Source organism: Hippoglossus stenolepis, chromosome 7 (genome assembly GCF_022539355.2).
Source record: "Hippoglossus stenolepis isolate QCI-W04-F060 chromosome 7, HSTE1.2, whole genome shotgun sequence".
NCBI classification, from domain to species: domain Eukaryota; kingdom Metazoa; phylum Chordata; class Actinopteri; order Pleuronectiformes; family Pleuronectidae; genus Hippoglossus; species Hippoglossus stenolepis.
In genome coordinates, this window is record NC_061489.1 from 10033336 (window position 1) to 10054060 (window position 20725).

Consider the following 20725-nt stretch of genomic DNA (forward strand, 5'->3'; position numbering starts at 1 on the left):
GCCGCTTTGTAGCCACACTATCGGGCCATGTGACGGACACTTTGATCACATTGATCCTTCTCAAGCCTTCCCCTCAAGAAGTAAAACTGTATATTTGCAGCTATAACTGTAGTAACTTAAGGAAAGTGACTTTGCTCCAGTGTGTGGTGAGAAACTTTACAGGCAGTCTGGGGAAAGGTGATATAACGCCTCAGAAATTCCCTCCACCAACCCCTTCTCTCCGGCAGGCTACCCCTCACTGACCCTGTTCTTCTGAGGGGGGACGATAAACTGCGCAGCACCAGCCTGTATTCTACCTGAAGGAGGATGATAGAGGCTGTGACTCAGTCAGTAATTACTCCTCTGCAAGGCTCACATTAAAAGTTGGTGAACTCGCTCATTCACTCTGATTCCGGGGCTTCAGGTGTTTGTCCCCCTCTTTTTTTCTTGCTCTATTAATGATTGAATCTGAAGTGAAACACAGGTATTTTATTGAGGATGTCCAATACAGTGTGAATAGGACCTTTCAATAGAGGTGCTGGATGCATCCATTTATCAAATCTGTCAAACAAAGGACATAGAGGCGATACTGTATAATTGAAATAGATTTTTGAACCCTTTTTTTGTTTTGGCGGGACAGGATAGTTTCTCATTTTATTATTATAACTATAACTTATAATTAGAAGGGCACTCAGTAGAGCACATATGCCAAGGCCCAACGGTCCTCTTATGACATGACATTAAAATTCCCTAGATCAGAAATATCAGTCTCCTAAATGTCTGATTTTCATCAAGATCCATGAATTATTCTCGGAGAAATCAAAAACACCCCATCTCGCAACGTAAAAAAAAAAAAGGTGTATTGTAATAATCATCATATAATTTCGTTTCTGTATTTTTTCCCCAGATACCAGCCTGGCTGTTAGGATGGCAATGACACTCTCTCATTCAGCCAATTGGTTCACCATATTGTCCCACACCAGTTGATAGCAATGATGTCTATACTTGAAATCCATAGTGAGAATGGAACTTACTGACTTCCTATTGAGGCCCTGACTTTTCCTCCAGTGCCACCCTGAGGTCAAAATTTCCATTTCTTCCATTGTTTGGTTCACTTGCACAACTCTTAACATTGGATTGATCTAATTAGCATAATATTAGCTGCTAACCATTAACCTAAGATGTTGAAATTGATAAACCTTATACCTCCTAAGCACGTCATTGTGAGCAAGTTATCTTAAATCCCTTTTCTGTGTAATAAGTTGTAAATTAAAGACTTGTCGACCAAGATTTGTTTGTACTAAAAACTTAAAACACGTCTCATTAGCACTTCTGTCAGGAGGATCGGCCTCACAGAGCTGCTACCGTGTCCGCAGCCTTTTCCTCTTGGATGAGGATGAGGACACATTTCTGCTCAGAATAAGAACAAGACGTTCATTGAACTAAACATCCTGTATGTAGCATGAGAGTAGAGGAAGAATGAATGGGAATTAAATAGAACAGTATCATTTACTGACAAGAGCTCTTGAAATTATCTGCTGCTATTCATCCTCAGGATCCTTCAGTCAAGACACCTCCGGATTACAGACGAGCACGACACGGGAAATTCCTCACTCGAGTTTAAATTCATTGTTATTAACACAATAAATCTGGATTTGTGTTGATGGACGGCTCACCGCTAGGAGGAATGTAAAGCCCGGGAACTACACCAAAGTATGACTTCCACAGGCAGAAACACCATAAATCTATGAATCTCCATCTTTCCTACAAATATTTCAAGAGATTCCACACCCACACACACACACACACACACACACACACACACACACACACACACACACACACACACACACACACACACACACACACACACACACACACACACACCAACTCAGCGTCAAGACGTCCAACCAAATCAAGTCAAATGCCACTGCGGTCTGTTCGTACTGAATCTGCTGATGTTCAGAATCACAACTGGCTCAGGCAGTATAGGGGAGAGAGAGACGTGCTTGTGGCTCAGGGTGCAGACCCCACCACTTTACATGACGTGCACACACACACATCACCATCTTCTCGTTTTTCCCTACTTTCTATCCCTCACACAGATGAGATCATGGCGCTGTTTTCATTCCAGCTGCTCCGGTTTGAGGGCATCTGGGAGACGTTCCAGTGAATAGCCACAGATCACAGGCTCATGTGGAGCCTGCTGCCCAGCCGTGTAATTCTGTAACTCTCAACAGCTGCACAACATCGAATTATGACACTTGACCAAGGACATCAGCTGCACTGAATTAAATGTGAATCTGTGCTCTGCAACAGTGCACATGTTCCACAGTATGAGTGATGTGAAAATATTGCTCAGATATTGTGCTGACTGCATGACTGGTCAAACCACAAGGATTTAGGAAGTGTGATCTTTGAACTATCACTTGAACAACAGGGCAGCTTTTTCACTTCAAATGGAAACTTCAAACGCCTGTGATCCTCTGGGGACATCTTGTGGCCAGAAATTAGTACTACATAGAACAGATACATGCAATAGTCTCCATAAATATATTTTCCTTAGATCATATTAAAGATCAAAGTACTGATGTGATCCCAAACAAAAGTAATGCGTAATGTAAGGGCTTCTGAAACATTGAATATGTTTAAGTTGTGTGTTTATAAGGTATTCAGAAATGAAATGTTAAGTATTTGGAGCTGAGGGCCAGGGGTGTTTCAGGACCCCAAATGAATCATTAACGCTTTTTCATGAACTTATTGCTATTTCATTTTTCTGACTTTAAAAAAAATAGTATTTACACATATTAACCAAATACAAATTGCTTTCCTTGCCCATTTTATACATTACTAGTTGCTTTACTTGACTGTTTGAAATTATTGATCTCAGCTGAAGAGTAAGGGGGACAGAGCTTTTGAAATAAGAACACCCCGCCCAACGAAATACGGTAGGCTGAGTGACAAGTCTCCTTTGAATTAAAGCTGAAAACATACTTGTATTTTATTGCATTTCATACCTAATGCTAGTTTTATCATTGTAATGAGTGGTTATGCTGAAATTTCTGTCACACTTTAGTGTTTTTAATTATTTTATTCTATTATGACTGTGATTTTATTAGTTTGTATATTATTATTTATGGGTTTTTACTCGTGTTTTTATTTGAGAGGTACTGAAGCATCCAGTTAAAGGGCGTGTACTTTTGTACTTTCCTTCTCTGCGAAATATGTGAAATCCTTTTCAATGTGCTTTTTAAAATCTATTCATATAATACACAAATCACACAATTAATAATACACGTGATAATCTTCCACAAAAGGGAACGAGAGCTTATGTTCCCACTCGACTCGGACTTTCTGTAAAAGCCACCACAAACCAAGGCCAAAAGTTTCATCACTGCACTGCAGTACAATTCAGAAGTGATATACAGTAAAAACAGTGTGCCCTACAAAAGGTAATTCTTGATTATTTAGCAGATAATACAATGAATACTTTAGTGGAAAGTACAGACAGAGAAATTCTAACCTAAAGAACGTATAACCTTTAAACCTGATGTAATGGTTGGACACAAAGCAAACAGTGGTTCATTCTGACTTGTAAACACATAAGGATATAATTACTAAAGGAAAGCTGTTAGTGTGTGTTTTCCAAACTTAGACGAGGGCATGGCTTAAAATCGCTACTGACATTCGTGCCAGTAGTTTTGCAGTTTTTAGTTTCGTTTTGTCGTGCACCTGCGTCTGTTGATGTGCTTTGCAATCTGTGAGAGCTGTAGAATGTACAGTATGTTGGGTCATGGCTCCATTGTTGGTCTGTTCTAAATAACTGCTATTTAACCATTATAAAGAAGTCACACAGGAGTAGAGGATCAGAAATCCAGGGCTTTGTCTGAACACCTACTTGGCTTGAAAACTTCGTCTGACATATTCACGCCTCCTTTCATTTTTCTTATCTCAGTACATTTCCCCTTTTGCCATCAGCTTCATACCGCTGCTGTGTTCAATGGTTTCAATTTTAGGTTGAGAAACTCTCAGGATGACAGGTGTGGATGTGTTCCATCTTTCATAATCATTGTGTTTGTGTGTTTATTTTCTTTACGGTGCTTTACCCCACACATCACCTTATTGTTCTCATAGAGAGAGAGTTTTGTGTGGCATCATCACACCTCATCTTTCAGTGATGACACACACACACACACACACCACTAAATGGCATGTGGACCAACAGGTATCTGTGACATCATGATACTATAAGGATAAACAACATGGTACCACATATTGGGATGATGTCACAAATAAAGTTCCTATAAAGAATACTGAGAAAGAACTGCACATAGCTTTTACTGTTTCATCTGACATGCTAATCTATTTAAATCATAGGGAATCAACGAGAAATTAGAAATTAAACAAAGAGGATCAGTAAATCACAGAAATAACTTCAATGTACAAACTTTTTTTTGTTTAACACCTAACACTTTTCATTTAATATGATAACTCCTAAATAGGACATTGTTTATTGTGAGGGAAATTTCCTTATTTTTCTTAAAACAAGTGTCTTAATACACATAATAACCACCCTGATGTTTCCAGATAACAATGGGAATGCACTGACATCATTATTTTGTATTAGAAAAGCAGCTGACATACCCACACACACACACAGACACACACACGTCACGTGTTGTTGTCCATTGTTCAGTAACGGAGGAGGTTAAAACATAACTGAACTGTGTGATGTAGGGAAATGGCTCAGGGGACAAATGGGGAAATAAAAAACTTAAACAATACAATTAGTGTTGATGCTTTTATGCCGTGCAGTCTTTGTTATTATATGGCAGCATCTGACGATCTGCGGAAAAATCTAAATGATGCTTTAAAATCTATGAATGCCAAATAACCCATGACGAACAAACAGTAGTTACCATCTATATAGTGGCATCACTGCCTAAATTGAAGGTCAAATCTATTTAGATCTAAATCTACTTGCTTATATTTTTCGAATGGTTTCTTCCAAAGTTCTGGAATTGGGTGTTTGCATTAATAATGAAATAGGCTCCATAGGGCATCACTGTTCCCATCGTGTCGTGTTAATGACAGTTTAGCTAGATATTAAAGTAAAAAGTGACTGGATTTACAGTCTAGGGCCTGAGGTCAAATAATATAATGTCGTAAAAATAATTGCAAAAAGATCATTTCTTCATTTTTATATATTATCCATGCACAAATCATGTTAATTATATTATTTAGTTTCCAGATATAAAGAAGGACATTTGACATAAGTTACCAAACCCATTGGAAACAATAGTTGCTGCAATCGTAGTCTGAATATTGTGCCTGATCACGCTCAGGACTGCAAACATGTGATCATTCAGGTAAGATTTCACAACGACATAACTTACTTAACTTAACTACATCTAAGTGTGAGTATATTATGGCTGTTTGATAAAGCAATACAAACTGGGCAATACAGCTCTAAGAGCCGGTGCAATCACTTTATGGAAGATGATCACTTTTTGAAGGCAGCTGAATGTCACAATTCTTTGTGCTGAGGTGGCTTCAGCACAAATATTATTACTTCTGTTTTCGTAATGAAGTGCAACAACGAAATCAATCCGTCACGGGGACAAAAGCATCTGTGTCATGGGGACAGCTCAATGTGATGGACTTGGAATCCAAACCAGGTAGTAGCCGCAAATAGGTCACGTCTGAACCGGTTTATAGACCTGCGTAACGAGAGCTCCTGAAAGTGAAATTAGACGTGTCCGTGCCAACATGAAGGTAAACACACAAGGTGAGATCCAGATGAAACCACAGACTGTGAACAGGCTCCAGTTGAAATGTCCAGTAACAGACGCGTGAGTGTGTTGCGCGGTGTTTTAAGGGACGTGTTGTGCGTCCATCCGCCGCAATGTGGAAGTGAGGACAAGTGTTGCTGAATACCTTCAATGGACAGTGTTTGCGGTTCGAAAGTGAAGTCTGAACTTTTCTACGCCAGGAGAGGTGGGGAAGTTTGCGTGTGAGTGTGCCACTCATATAAAAGTCACCCAGAACTGACAGAAGCGCCATTGGTTCCGGACATCAGTGATCAAGGTAAGACAGTTGTTTCTAACTTTAGTCGTTTATACAGATGTGTTTCAAATCAATTCCTCATGTAGTTAAATTCATATAAATTTAAATAAAAATAAATATAAATTCATGAGTAGTAGCTAGATATAGCTTCATTGTGATATCATGAAGTAGATGTGGCTTCATGCTGATATTATTCATCAGCTGTTTCCACTTCTATCCTTGTGTATTTTTAGGATAGTTTGATGAAACGTATCCTGTAAACGTTCCTAAAATGTCTACTTTTCTGGTGTGTAGCCTATATGCAGGTTCTAGTTAAAGTTCATTTTCAAATCTACATGGATGAAAGCATAACTCGTTTTTTGTCTTTAACCTTGATATAGGCTATAATATCTGCTGTAACTTTCAGAAATGAACATTTTGTGTTTTTTATATTGGTTTTGCTTCGTTTGATAATTTACTGTTGCTTTGACAGTGTTTGTGTTTTTGCATTGTTGAATTTATGGACTTAAATAAACTCATTGCAGCAGCAGTTTTATGAATTTTATAACAGAATATTTATTTATTTCATTTGAGGGTCAAATCTTAACTGATTTTCCATTCTTTTATTTCCTCTCCTCTTCACATCTCCTTCTTCCTCTCATTCAGATGAAGTTCTTCACTTGCAGCATCATCATGTCTGTATTTCTTAAAGTCTCCAGCCAAAATCCTCTGGACGTTTGGACTCTGCTCCCCAACAGTATGCTTTTTTCCCCCCATTAGAACACATTACCCCAATGTCATATAATATAACATTAACCTTTTGTTTAATGGCCTTTGGTAGTTCTGGTTGTGGAGGTGAACGGCTCTCCGGGCCAGCAGCCCCTGAGCTGCTTGGGCTCGCCACAGGAGGGGTCAAGGAAAGACAACAAGAGTCAGGACATTATTTGGAAGAAGAATGGAGTAGTGGAAGAACAGAGAGGAAACTCGTACTTGGTGCAGCTGGAGGAAAGTTTAGGAGGGGGCAACTACACCTGCCACAGAGAGGACGGATCACTGGTCAATCACACGGTGGTTCTGATCCAGGAGGAGGAAACCGAGAGGGGGACGATTCTTGTAAAAAATGATCAAGGTACAATCTTATTTAGGATCAGAACATTTTAAAATATTTCATCAGACTAATCGCCTTTGTCTGACTTTTTCTAATTAAGGAAATTACTTGAAGTGCTTGGCTCAAAATTACAACGGAGAGTTTCACTGCTCTTGGACCTGGCACACAAGTTGTGTCGGCAAAGTAGAATTTATCAAAGTTTGGCGGTAAGTTTGCAAACTCTGTGAATGTTTTCTGTTTCCCTCTCTGGTGTTAATACAGGGACTCATATCAGAGCCGAGACTATATAATGACAGCCATTAAGGAAAATCACCTCTTCATTGGGCTGGGCAATTAAACAATATCAATGATTAATCATCTATATCAATAGCTATATAACAAAAGTTGAATATATATCGATTTATTGCATGTACATTGTGCAATCACAGTGAAGAGGAACAACACATTGGATCTGCCTCAGATTTCTAAAATGGTTTCTTTAAACTTAAAAGAAATAATAATGTGACATTTATGGTGATAATTATCGATATGGACTGATGTAAAAAAAATTATCTTTATATAATTTTGGCCATATCGTCCAGCCCTGGCTCCTCATGAAAGAAAACAAAGTATTTTTAAGGTCTTGGGAACAAGATGTTATATAGAAACGATACAGCTGTAAATCATTTTGAATGGTAGATGTTTTGCTTCGTCAGTGCCTCTATCAGTCATCTGTTTTTCACCAGAAGTTATTAAGAGTTTCATCCATTTTCTATTTGTTGCAGCATTTCTGACGACAGTGACAACCAGTGTTCTTTGGACACCAGTACCCAGCGCTGGACGTGCTCCTCAGGTCAGAGGAACTTCAGCTGCTCAGTCGATGAACATGGACACGGGATCTCCTGCCGGGACGACCAGCACTGCCCCTACGCTGAGGAGAGCCAGCGGATCTACGTCGCTGTGTACGTTAGGACCCAGCACTTCCTGGTGGAGATCTACTCTCAACGGTTTTACCTGGCAGAGATAGGTGAGACATCTCTGAGAGACGTTTTCTGCAAGATGCTTTCTTTTTGAGCTGTTTTCATCTCACTCAATCTTTTCTGCTGTGTCCCTCAATAGTGAAACCTGACATGGTGAGGATCAGTAAAGTCAACACTACGATGATAGAGTGGAGTTACCCGAGCTCCTGGAGCAGTCCCTACTCCTACTTCCCTCTCACGTTCCAGATAGCACAGCTCAGGCGGGGATGCAAATGGTGTGACAAACCCTGCACTGAGTCAAAACATGCAAAAGTAAGAGGAACCCACTGACTCTGATATCAGGCCTACAAAAGAGAAGTTAAAGTGGTTGCATTTCAAACTTACTGCACATAAATGCATCACATGACAGGAAAAGCCCTGGATTTATAGCTGAATTGCACATTTGAAAGAGTAAATATGGAATCATGTAATTGACTGATGTATGATTTTTATTTTGTAGACACTGACAGTCCAATCCACAGACATTTGCCGATTTAAAGTCAAGCACAGGGCCCAGGCTGTGTGTGTCCGAGCAAAGGATGCTCTCTGTAACTCCCAGTGGAGCGAGTGGAGCCACCTCAGGTCAGTGGCCCCTAGTGGTGCAACACGGCACATTCAGCACTTGCTTCCCCTTTACTGTGTATACCTTCTGTACGTAGCTGCCGTTCTCTGCCATAGTGTCATAAAGAGACGTTTCCCTGCTGCCTCTGCTGTGGTTTGATCGTAAATAGTTCTGTTAAATTTCTGTAAAACTTAAGCGAGTCTTGCTCTTCGAAAGAAAACACCATTATAACTTGTTTTACTGATCTTTCTCTCATTGTAGGACTTTGTACCCGGTAAAGTCACAGCAATAGGCCAGAGGGTTTTAACTCCATTTTGTTTGCTCGGCTTTTGTTTGGGCATTAAGAATTGATTCAGACTAACTTCCTTTTCTTGTCTTCTATTACAGATTGAGGAGAAAGAAAAAGAACAAACGTCGGCAAAACGGTGAATAAGCCTAACAGAAGAGCGAGGATCCAAACACTGGACATTTTTGACTTTGTGTAGTTTTGTTTATTTATATGATTTTATATATTCCTATTTATCCTATAGTACATAATTATGTTTTTAATGTATTATAAATTATGATAAACAATGAAATAAAGGGAAATTTAACAGAACCATTTTGCTTCTTGATAAATGTACTATGACACATACCCCTTTTAATGAATATCGGGTTATCATTTGATTCACAATCAAAATCCTTGTCCCTGTCATAAGTAATTCAAGAAATCCAACGTGAGCGTCTGTTCATGGAGACTTTATTCATACTTACAAAGTTTTCTATAGCACCAAATGTGTTTTCACTCGTCCCTTGACGAGGGTTCTGCTGTACACTCATAACGGCCTCATGGAGAGAACAGAGACCTGAGCAGTTGTTTCTATTTCGCCAAACAAACAACAGGTTTAAATGTCATCAATTGTCCCTGAGTTTTTCAGAATTTTCCCCTCAACAGTCAAGTGAGAGTGTGGCTTTATGTGGAAGAAAAAAAATAACTCGACAACAATAGCAATTCCTCTTTGATATTTCATGTTGTGATCCCCTTCAATCTTGCTCTCACTGTCATTCACACGGTTGCTACCATTTGCCAGATGTACCACCAAATCCACCTTTAGAGGAACAGTATCATCCTGCACCTGTTTTTATATCATAACCACTTCTTGTTGTGGATCAGGTGACAAAGCTGTCTTTGAAATTGCAGCCTATAAACCAATGCCAATGAGTAACTGGTGTAGACTGCTCATGCTCCCTGAATGTACAGTAATATGAAAACTGAGCTCCGAGACAGTTCTTCCTCTAAATATCCCTCTGAGGGGAAACAGGTACCCAGTATATTGACATTTAAATGTTAATAGCAGGGCATTGACCTTGTGGTTAACACAAGTCATCTCTACAACCAGAAACTTTTTCTTCCTCCAGCAGAGGAAGTTGGGACTCAACAAACTTCTTCAAAAGAACCTCTGATTTCCACAAAACTTTGGATGAGACATGGTCCAAGAAAGATTCCATTAAATTTGAGCACAGATCCAAGGATTTTTGGTCACCTTCTCCAATGTGGAGACACTGTGATGTTTTTTGACATTTGCACAGATTTCCCACGGAATAATTCATGGATCTCGATGAAAAAAATATGACATGTTTAGGGAACTGACATTGACAATTTGGTGCAGACCGAAATAAAAAATCTGGATTTATTCAATTTAAACGTGGTTTCATAAGGGGACTGTAAGGCCTTGTCAGAGATATGTGCTCTGCTGAGGGACATTCTAGTTGATTCAGTTGTCAGTGGTCAGTTTCAGTAGCTACGACTTGCTAAGATTCTCGACTGGTCACCTTTTCAGAAAAAGCTGTTGACCTTTGACCTCTTATCCCAGGTTATGGCCATAGTGTGGACATGAGTTGTGAGCAGCTGTGAAGGCATGAAAAAGTTATCACAAGAACGCTTGAGGGAATTATTCAAATTAGTTGTAAATGTTCAGTTTGACTCACGCACAAACTGATTAGAATTTGGTGGTCAAAGGTCAAGCTCACTGTGACCTCACAAAAATGTAGGTCTTGTGAATTCATAACGTCAGAAACGGGTCGAGGAAATTTCTTCAAATTTGGCACAAACATTCACTTGGACTCAAAGATGACCTAAATAGAATTTAGAGGTCAAAGGCCGAGGTCGCCGTGACCTCACAAAACGTGTTTCTGGCCTCTTAAACATGAAATCTCAAGTTAGTCTTCAGGGAAATTCAAATCAAATTTTGACCAGTTGTTACTTGGACTGAAACAATAACTGATTTCAGAGGTCAAAGGTCACACATATGAGTCTTGAAATAAATGTATGAAGGCTGAAACTGCACTGGTTGGTGGAGGCATACAACCACAGGGCAGTAATTCTGTGTGTAATTCTTGTGATCGCTTGTATTATCCCATTAATTGTGACCATTTTCACCGGGGACAGTTTTGTGGATCCTTTGGTCTTGTAAGTGAAAAGACTTTATCAAGATCTACCCAGACAAATAAAATAAAAAATTCAACCACAAATAATGGCAATCCTTACTTTTGACCCCTCTCTGAAATCTATGTAATCATGCATTCACAGAACTAAATATAATTCAGTGGTATAAGTAAATATGCCAGACATGAGTAATATGAGAAATGTTGCATTGTGGTCTAAATCCGTATCGTTGTTTTTATTATTTCAAACTGATTATTACTAATGTCATGCAGACTGTGGAAAAGGGCACTCGGTTGTTGACTGTGTGCCTGCTACTACTAATGAAAACATAATAAGTGCTTTGGAGAGAAACCAAATCCAGTGTAATATTACTTTATGATAACTAATTACCCTTCAGAGGGAAAAAACACAGCAGTTCCAAACAGCCGGTTTTTCACAAAGTGAGTATTCAGATAAGTTTATACTAAAATTCCACATCACATGAGAGAAAAGCTCCACACCAACAGAATAATAGCCACCACTCTTCCCAGTACTGGTTTTGTAACTCAGATGGAGGTTGTGGTGAACCTTCTCTTCACTTCCCTGTCCCAGAATGAGGAAGAGGGCAAGAGATGTAAGCACTTTCAGGGTCCACACATTCTAAACCTGACACCTCTGACCTTTAATTCTTAGTTGATTGCTTTTCATCACAGAGGGCACTTGACTCATTGTTGGGAAATGTCCCTAATTTAGTTCTTTTAGTTCCCCCCCACCCCTGTACATAGGGTCAAACTCAAGAAAAATGTGATTTACTTTAAGAGTCGTCATGCAGCTGTGGGGCATAGCTGAAAGTAAAACTCCTGACTTTATAGCTCATTATATCTAAATCTGTACGTCCATAAATCACATTTTAAATGATAGAGCTGATCAATATAAGGCCGTTTATCTGTATGTTGAGTTCTGATATTAATTAGTATATAGTAAAATGGGTGTTGACAGGTTTGCAGTAGAGCTGCTACTAATGATTTTTTTATGATCAAAACTGTTTACTATCAATATTTTTTGTTATATTAATTTATTGTATTTTTTTTTAAATATTTATTTATTTCAAATCATTTATCATTTAAACATGCTCTGATTTCCCAAAACCTAAGTTCACAAGTTCTAATTCTTCATTGTCATTTTATCTGATCAACAGTCAAACATGTTCAGTTTATAATCACACATTTCAGCTCTAGTTTACAGTTTGTTTAACGGGACAAACTAATACAAGTAGAAATGAGTATTTCACCTCTCTTCACATTGTGAACCAGATGAAGCTCTGCTGGTAAAGACACTGAGACAGTAGCAGCAGCGACGCAGATGATTCATTGAACATAGACTGGGGCTGAATCAGCTTTGACCTTGACTCCAGTATCACTTTGAAAATATAGTGTGTGTAGCTTTTCTTGTGTGAGCCACACAGTTTCACTTGCACAAAAAAAAATCCACTTGCACAAAAACATCCTCTGACCGGCTGCTCCTGGCTGTGACTTGGTCGAGGCTGCTGGGTTTGGGCGATCTTGCGTTGTCTGTGTGGACTTCCCAAAACTTGGAACAATTTACCACTTTCATATTTCATTCCATTTTTCTATCCTTGTACTTCACGTCACAATGTTTTGAATCTATAGCACCGCAACTTGGGTTGTTTTTAAATGTGCTCTACTAATGAACTTGACTTTTGGAAGCCGCTGATCTGAAGCAGTCTTGGAAATTCTGGATAAACTAGAGAGAAAAGTTGTTTTGAGAAATTATTTCAGTGAGTTATTTAAATGAAGTCAAAGGAGAGTTTTATGTGACCATTTTTACAAATGAGAGAAATGTGAACATGGATGGTCTTTTACGGGATAAATAAAAAAAATGTATCTTGCCTATTTAACCTAAGCCATGAGGGGTTTATGGCACAGTCAAATCACAGACATGGCATTACACTTCATAGAAGAAATTATGCAGATCCTGTTATTAAGAATAACTGCTATGGTCATTTACTAATATCCTCAATAATGGATAAACACAGGTCTCTTAATTTTAATGAAAACAAGTGTCACTGAATTTACCATAAGACGAAAGCAAATGTGCGAAGGAGCTGCAAGTCAACACCACTTTGTCTTCATGGCTCATAGGCCAAAGAAATAACGCCTCACCATAAAGTATAGAACATCAGAATGAGGAATTCTCTAACTCAAAAACAGAAGATCAGACATTTGGTCCGAGAGAAAGATCCGTGTTATCGTTGCTTTCAAACTATATTATTTAGCTGAACTCGTACTTACAGAGAAGTTGACCTCTGCCTTCACTGGGTCGGACAGGAATCACTTTTCACACCCATCACTGACTTAGCAACTTGAAGGAAGAAAATTATTCAGAACAAAAACAAAATGTAAAGATTTATAAAGGCTCTGGTGATTTCCTCTTAATGCTTTGGAGTTCAATTTGATGGTGGTTGGTAGCTGCGGGGGTTAAACTGAATCCACGTGATTTATTCTAACAGCTTACATGATCAATTACATACTAAACTTGTTCTCGTGAATTTACGGCCTCGTTGACCTTGTCCACATTTGTTGACCGCGTTAATTAATGGGCACAGACACACAGCAATTTGGACAGATGGCATTTATCTGCATCTGCTACTTACTATGCAACTGCTACATTTGAGAATTAAACTGACCCGAGTGCTGTTTAATACTGTAGATCAGGCCCTGCAGTGTCTCCTTGAGGCCAGTAGATGGCAACATTGCACTAAAAAACCGTTGCTGTGGAGGTTGGCGGGCTCCTGCAGTGACCCGAAGTGAAGTGAAGGAGGTCATCGTGAGGAACTGCTGCAGATGTGTTGCTCAACAAGCGAAGATTTCAAATTGATTTATTAAATCGTATTATTTATTACAAATAGTTTGAATATTTCCTCGTTTTCAAACCTGGTTTTATTTGGAAAAGAGCGTTTAATTTCAATTCAGTGGCGCTAAAACGTCCCCTCGCATGTCTGAACACTCATAACATTTCTAGTGTAGGTATCAAGGAAACCATGCTGCCATATCTGGTCTACATATTTAAACAGTTAACTTCTATATTTGTCCCCTTTTAAGTCGACCAGGGAGCATATTGTGAGACATAAGGCCCATTCTCATTAGCATATGCCTGGTCTTTTACAACTAGTCATTTTTATGAGTCTTCCATTCAATCGGACCATTATTATCATCAGCTCAACCTCTTGATTTACGGGAACATCTGCTGGTGGCGCAGGAGGCGCGTCTGCGGCGCCCACAACGCATTTCTGATCAGTTACTTCAAAATGTCTAATAGAGTTATAACGCAGCGGATTTTTAATAGCCTGCCCATATGTGGACACTTGAACATAAGTCGTATACACACTCACTCACACATATTTATACACACACACACACACACACACACACACACACACACACACACACACACACACACACACACACACACACACACAACTTTAGACCCTTCACACGGCCTGCGCATTTCCTGCCAGAGATACCTTGCAAACCTTTATGTCTGGCTGCCATGGAGTTAAGTAAATCACAGTATTAACGTGGATGGATCATCGGGGGCCCCAAATGACATCTCTGTTTTTGGATACCGAGCCGCTGATATGTGGGCTAACAGTGTGTGTGGGTGCATGGGGATATAAATACATGTCGCCCCCGGGGGCCCGGGGTGCAATGCGCGTTGGCCCGCATGCCGACCAAGGCAGCCAGACCCTGGCTGAGAGACCCGGCCACAATCAAACAAATGTGCTGAAGGATAGCTCCGACCGTGTGTGTGTGTGTGTTAGTGTGTGTTAGTGTGTGTGTGTGTGTGTGTGTGTTAGACCTTTTATCTCACGCTGTTTCTTATTTATCACTATTTATTGTGTAACGTGGTGGGCTCACATTTCTCCTTCCACAGCACGGAGACATAAATAAACAGCGATAGACAATGATGAGACGGTCGCGGGGTTCGGTGTCTAACCTTGACCGTTTATGACATTTATCAGACCCCGCAACCAGCTCAGCCTCTCGTGTCTGCAGGCTGCAGCAGAGGAGGATGAAGGTTTTAATTTTCTATCTAAGTCAAGATCATTAGAATTACAAACGATATAATTCTGAGCCAAATTGTGCGCTTTCTCTTTCATTTGTAAGGCTCTTAATTGCGCAGTTTCACTGATGCGTAAAACCAGCAGCTCCGACGTGTAAAACTCACTCAATTCAGCAATTTCTTGATAGAAATCTTAATTTTCAGAGATAGCCCCATGATAAAAAAACAACTCTTGTCCTCTCCACTTCATTATAATTAACCAAGTAGCGCTTATTGAACACATGGCCCCTGACAATTCGATTTGACAATTTACAAATGTAATGATGAGAGAAGGAAACCAGGACTGATGGAGAACATGAGCAGATCTGTAACATCCTCACTTTTCAGCGCACATGTGCAGCTTCACGCTTCCCTGCGCGACCACGCACATTATTATTTTGTTACACCATATTTTGTCTTATTATTGTTTTTGTCACTGAGTTATTTTGGAGTGACTGCGATGTTTTTGGACAGCAGGAGAGCGCACAGTTTATCTGTAATCCTCATATTTATGTTGGATTCAGCACTTAGTCCCGCAAGATTTATGTAATGCATCTAATCAAAGCTAATTTCAAACCATCGGGCTGTAACAGAAGAAAAACAACTGCGAGCCGGCTGCCAGCGTGTGTGTGTGTGTGTGTGTGTGTGTGTGTGTGTGTGTGTGTGTGTGTGTGTGTGTGTGTGTGTGTGTGTGTGCGCGTGTGCGTGTGCGTGAGAAAGAGAGAGCTGAAACTTTTCTTAAGCTCATAATCAGTCGATCAGTTGATTCTCTGAATGAACAGTTGGATTGCGCAGCACAGTCACATTCTCTTCTTAAGAGGAAAATAAAACATTTAAATTCCATTTTGTGTTCAAATAAAGTCTCATTTCCTTTTCCTCGTGTAGAATCAGTCGTGCACTGTGTGGTGGAAATTTAAAATATGGCCGTTCATGTGGTGATGCTGAATTAATTTGACGAGCAAACATAAGTAAACACAATTACATTTTGCAGCCATTCCTCCTTTTTCTCTCACTCTTGCGCGTAATGATGAGACAAAATGTTTTGTCTCATTTTTTAATGATCGGACTCGTGTTGATTTGCTGAGAGATGTGGGAATATTTTCATATTGATGTTTCAACCACTCAGCAAGTGTCTGTGGTCAAACTGCGTGGATTAAACGCACGTTCTCCCCTGAGCTGCGTGTTTGATAGTTTTGAATACATTAATTGTCAAGCCTAAACACACACACGCTTACACACACACACACACACACACACACACACACAGAGAGAGAGAGAGACACGAACACACCACGCACGGGCACAGCTTCTGACTAAGTGGCCGGGGCGGGACACATGCGTGGGACGAGGCGGGGACAGCAGGCAGGCGGGCGGGCGGGCAGCGTGCTGGTCGGGTTGGTGGACAGCTGATTGTCCGTGTTATTAACTGTGTTTGGAGAGGAGGGGGCGGTGGGGGGCGTTCCTGCTCGGCCTCGCATAGACTCCGCCTCCAACACCTACTAGTTCTCCTCCTGTTTGGCATCCCAGAGATGGTCCAAAGTGATTCCTCAGGGAAGAGAAGGAGCGCAAATCACCGGAGCAGGGAGCTGACAAGGAGCGCAGCGCCGGGACTGCCTTTTTTTAATTGCGCGTAATCTTCCGTCTCATCCATCTGAGCCGAGGACAGGACTTTGTAAATAAAAAGAACCGGAGGGGAAGCGTTGACTGTTAGTTTTTAAAAACCTGACATTTCGCTTGTGTTCCTGTCAGCGGCAGCACCTTGATCCGGGGGACCGTCGCCAACTCGGCGCAGCCTCTCATCCTGCGCTCCCCCTTTCATCGCTCCTCATCTTCATAGCTGCTGCTGCTGCCTCCCTCCTCCTCCTCTTCTCTTTCCTCCTGGAGTCGCATGAGGTGCAGCTAACCCTGGATGCTGACAGACAGCTCCCCTCTTCCCTCCGCGTGTCGCATCTTTTGTTTACTTTCAGAAACACACGCGCAGCTAGACGCCAAGTGTAACAGACCACGCCACTTTGCTCCTGTGACAGCGCGATCAAACAGACGCGAGCAGGAGGGGAGGCAGAGGAGAAAGAAGAAGAAGGAGGGAGCCAAGGAGAGGAGGATAGAGAGAGTGAGGGAGAGAGAGAGTGTGAGTGAGAGAGGGACAGCGACAGCGTTGAAGGTGCGTTTTGATGTTTGGCATCCACGAGAGCATCCAGAGGAGTGGGAGTAGTATGAAAGAGGAGCCCATGGTGGCCGGGATGAACGCGGTCCGGACATGGATGCAGGGCGCCGGGGTGCTGGACGCCAACACAGCCGCGCAGAGGTGAGCCATGAAGCGGCCGTGGCGCTGCGCTGACACCGGGGCTTGCTAGGAGGACCGGGAGAGGGGGGGGAAGAGAGAGAGGGAGATGTGCGGTGTGGATCTCTGCGGAGCGGCTGCATCACTCCGGGGGCAGCGTGCGTGCGTCCGTCCCCAGAGGACGCGTTTGTTGGATAACCTCCTATCCCGCTGGCTTTCTAAGTTTTGTAGCCCAAAGTCCAACATGATTTAAGGCTGTGTGTGGCTCTAAGTGATTTAGCACGTGTGTGGAAGGGAAGCACTGTTTCCTCAAAGCACTTTTTAAAAGATTTAAATGTAACTTTGCTGCGTGGAAAGAGTTTTCAGCTCACTTCAGTTAGGCTGTGAGTGTGTTACTTCTCACACACTCCATGCAGAAATATGTATCCATATTTATAGGTGCTTTTTTCTTAAACAATTAAATAAAAACACTTAATTAAGTTGGTGAGGTTTACAATTCAAAATAATTGTGTCCACAAAAGGCCTGCCATAATGAAAGCAGTCAAAATTATGCCTGTCGCGGCCTTTAGCGCCGTGAAACCTCAAGATACATATTTTATTTTATTTGTTTAATTGTTGTTTAAGTGCGTTTTTACGCGCTGGAAGCAGTTTTTAATTAAATGACACGTAGCTGCGGATTTTCTGAGGACATGTAGTTGAACAAAATTGGATCTAAAAAGCGGCTTTCTCCTATATGGTTGTATATTTATTATCAAATTGAATTAATGTGATTTTAATTGGTGTCGTTGTGGGCGCCGCTGCGCTGTGCTTGTGTCCGCAGCGGAGTGGGTCTCGCTCGGGCACACTTCGAGAAGCAGCCGCCCTCCAACCTGCGCAAGTCCAACTTCTTCCACTTCGTCCTGGCTCTGTACGACAGACAGGGTCAGCCGGTGGAGATCGAGAGGACCACCTACATCGACTTCGTGGAGAAGGACAAGGTGAGTTTGTACATGATTTCACCATAAATAATACAAAAGAGACAGTCTTTATTTGTGAGTGCATAATAAATAGCCCTGTGGTGTAAATTGTGTTAGTGACTGATGACTGACAGTGTTGTGGCCTGTTAGAGTCACTGTGATAAATGAGCAGACGCACTGAACTGAAATGTGCTCTGATGTGATTTTAACATGTGGGTTCCTCCAAGTCTCGCAGAGACGTTATTATTTTTACTTTCCTTTCTCATCATAATCACAAAAACCTTCAAATATAATCTAATTCAGACGCATTTACACCATCAAGTGCATTAAAAGAAACTTTTGTCCCACTAATGATATTGACTCAGAGTTTGAACCTATATTCCTGAAGGTGCTGTCAGTCAATATATTTAATAAGCTCTTTTTAAACACTCATCAATCTCAGCGTTTGCAGTGTTTTATTGATCTGTTTGCAAGAGGCGTTAATACTGATGGTTCAACTTTTAGACGCTTGTTTTATTCATCGCCTTGTTTACTATTTAGCACTTTCAAAATGTCCTTTTACTGTCGGTCAATATTCATGACACATCTATCACTGCGCTGTAATTCACTGCAAATAACAAACATTTTAATTATTCATTTTGTGTTTTTAGTCTTCTTAAATGTCTGACAACATTAGAAATAATTTGTATTTTTTAATGAACGTTAATCAAGCTTTAAGAGAAGTAGGTTGTTTAATCGTAAGAAGTTTTCAAGTTTACAGAATATATTTCGTCAAATATAAAATACAGAAAGGGTTTTTGAGTTGTGCACCGATTTTTTTCTTTCTTTCTTTCCGGCTGTAAATTGATTTACTATTATTATATTCGCAGTTAGATTAATCTAACATGTTTGTCATTAGAAAAAGATAAAATAATAATTCTAATAATAATAATAAGGAGTCTGCGGCCGCGCACCATGATCGTCCCAGGAGAAGCTGCTTCGCTCTGACTCTGAGCGAATGTGTTTGGTTTGATTTTCATAGGAAACGACGGGGGAAAAGACCAACAATGGGATCCATTATAGACTCCAGCTCCTCTACAGTAACGGTGAGTTTGGGTTCCACAGTTTTTTTTATGGAGCAGAAACAAAAGCAGAGAGGCAGATGCGACAAAGCAAAGTGAGGAAACTCAGGAAACAAATGTTTTACGAGGTCAGATCGTTTATCTTGGTGTTTTATTTATTTAACTGAACTGTTTTCATGAAGGCTGGCTGATTTATACGTTTAATAATATGCTTTAAATGTTATTATTTACACTTTATTATTATTAATATTATTGTTACTTTTTATTAAATTGTGTTACTCTCTCAGGAAGTATATCTTCTCTGGTCAACAGCCCAAGGCAGCAAAATAAAATGATTCACATCCTCCTTTTTAACATTCATTTTTTTTTTTGCCTTTTTGCCTTGATTGACTAATTAAATTATATTGATTATAATTTAGAGGGGGAAAAAACTGTGTTATTGTTGTTCTTCCTGTTGTTCCACATTTTCACAATTAAGTTCTCATTAAGCAGTTTTAGAGATAAGAATCAGCAGGATAAAGAAGGTAAATTAAATGTGCTATAGTTCTAAGCAAATTGTGACAACGAGCAACAAACAGTGGGAGTCATTAGGACCAGTTTGTGCTCATTGAGTTTTCCTGAAGTGGCTCACAGGGGGAAGTCAGGATGAATAAAACTCGTGATCTGAAGCGTCGCCTTTTAGATGTGACATGAGATCTGCCAGTTGCATTTTAACCATTCCTCTCTCTCTCTCCCTCTCTTTCTGTGTGTGTGTGTGTGTGTGTGTGTGTGTGTGTGTGTGTGTGTGTGTGTGTGTGTGTGTGTGTGTGTGTGTGTGTGTGTGTGTGTGTGTGTGTGTGTGTGTGTGCACAGGGATCAGGACAGAGCAGGACTTGTATGTTCGTCTCATTGACTCCATGACTAAACAGGTAAGATGTTCTGTGTTTAACTATGATGCTTCCCAGAATGAAAACTCTGCCATCAGCTCAGTGGTTATGTTGGTCTGAATGTTGGCCCCCACCTCCAGCCGCCCCTCTCCTCCTCTTGTTACACCCCCTCGCCCGCTGCATGCCTGTGTCTGAGACCCTCAACTTCAGCACAGCACAGCCGCCTTGATAAACGACCTGTCTTACCTGTGGAATACATTTACAGAGGCCTAGAAAAGTAGAGGACATGTGTCCTCATACTCTGCTGTGCACAGCAGCCAGTAAGTGGGGACGGTGTGTGTGT

At 40.7% G+C, this 20725-nt stretch overlaps 2 protein-coding genes across 6 annotated transcripts in view; both read left to right on the forward strand.

Moving 5' to 3' along the window:
* The first annotated feature begins 5645 nt into the window (after positions 1–5645).
* On the forward strand, positions 5646–9251 carry il12ba (interleukin 12Ba). Its single transcript, XM_035161603.2, has 8 exons — positions 5646–6066; positions 6691–6781; positions 6866–7153; positions 7233–7338; positions 7897–8138; positions 8231–8403; positions 8591–8712; positions 9080–9251. Exons 2-8 carry the CDS (start codon positions 6691–6693, stop codon positions 9123–9125), a joined length of 1068 nt encoding a protein of 355 aa, XP_035017494.1. The 5' UTR covers positions 5646–6066; the 3' UTR covers positions 9126–9251.
* A 7437-nt stretch (positions 9252–16688) lies between these two features.
* Positions 16689–20725, forward strand: part of ebf1a (EBF transcription factor 1a) — a 59001-nt gene continuing 54964 nt past the window's right edge. The window contains exons 1-4 of one of the 5 annotated variants that reach the window (XM_035161816.1): positions 16689–17523; positions 18320–18476; positions 19477–19540; positions 20369–20424. In XM_035161816.1, the coding sequence (XP_035017707.1) occupies positions 17390–17523; positions 18320–18476; positions 19477–19540; positions 20369–20424 (411 nt within the window). In that variant the 5' untranslated portion in view covers positions 16689–17389. The remainder of the gene's footprint in view (positions 17524–18319; positions 18477–19476; positions 19541–20368; positions 20425–20725) is intronic. The other 4 variants (XM_035161817.1, XM_035161818.2, XM_035161813.1 and 1 more) reach the window with 4 other exon arrangements.

Excerpts from the sequence above, each read along its gene's own strand:
- il12ba (XM_035161603.2), top strand. The coding sequence starts at position 6,691 with ATGAAGTTCTTCACTTGCAGCATCATCATGTCTGTATTTCTTAAAGTC. Across the intron at positions 7,154-7,232 it reads TCTTGTAAAAAATGATCAAG|GAAATTACTTGAAGTGCTTG; the intron begins GTACAATCTTAT and ends TTTCTAATTAAG. Across the intron at positions 8,404-8,590 it reads CTGAGTCAAAACATGCAAAA|ACACTGACAGTCCAATCCAC; the intron begins GTAAGAGGAACC and ends TTTATTTTGTAG.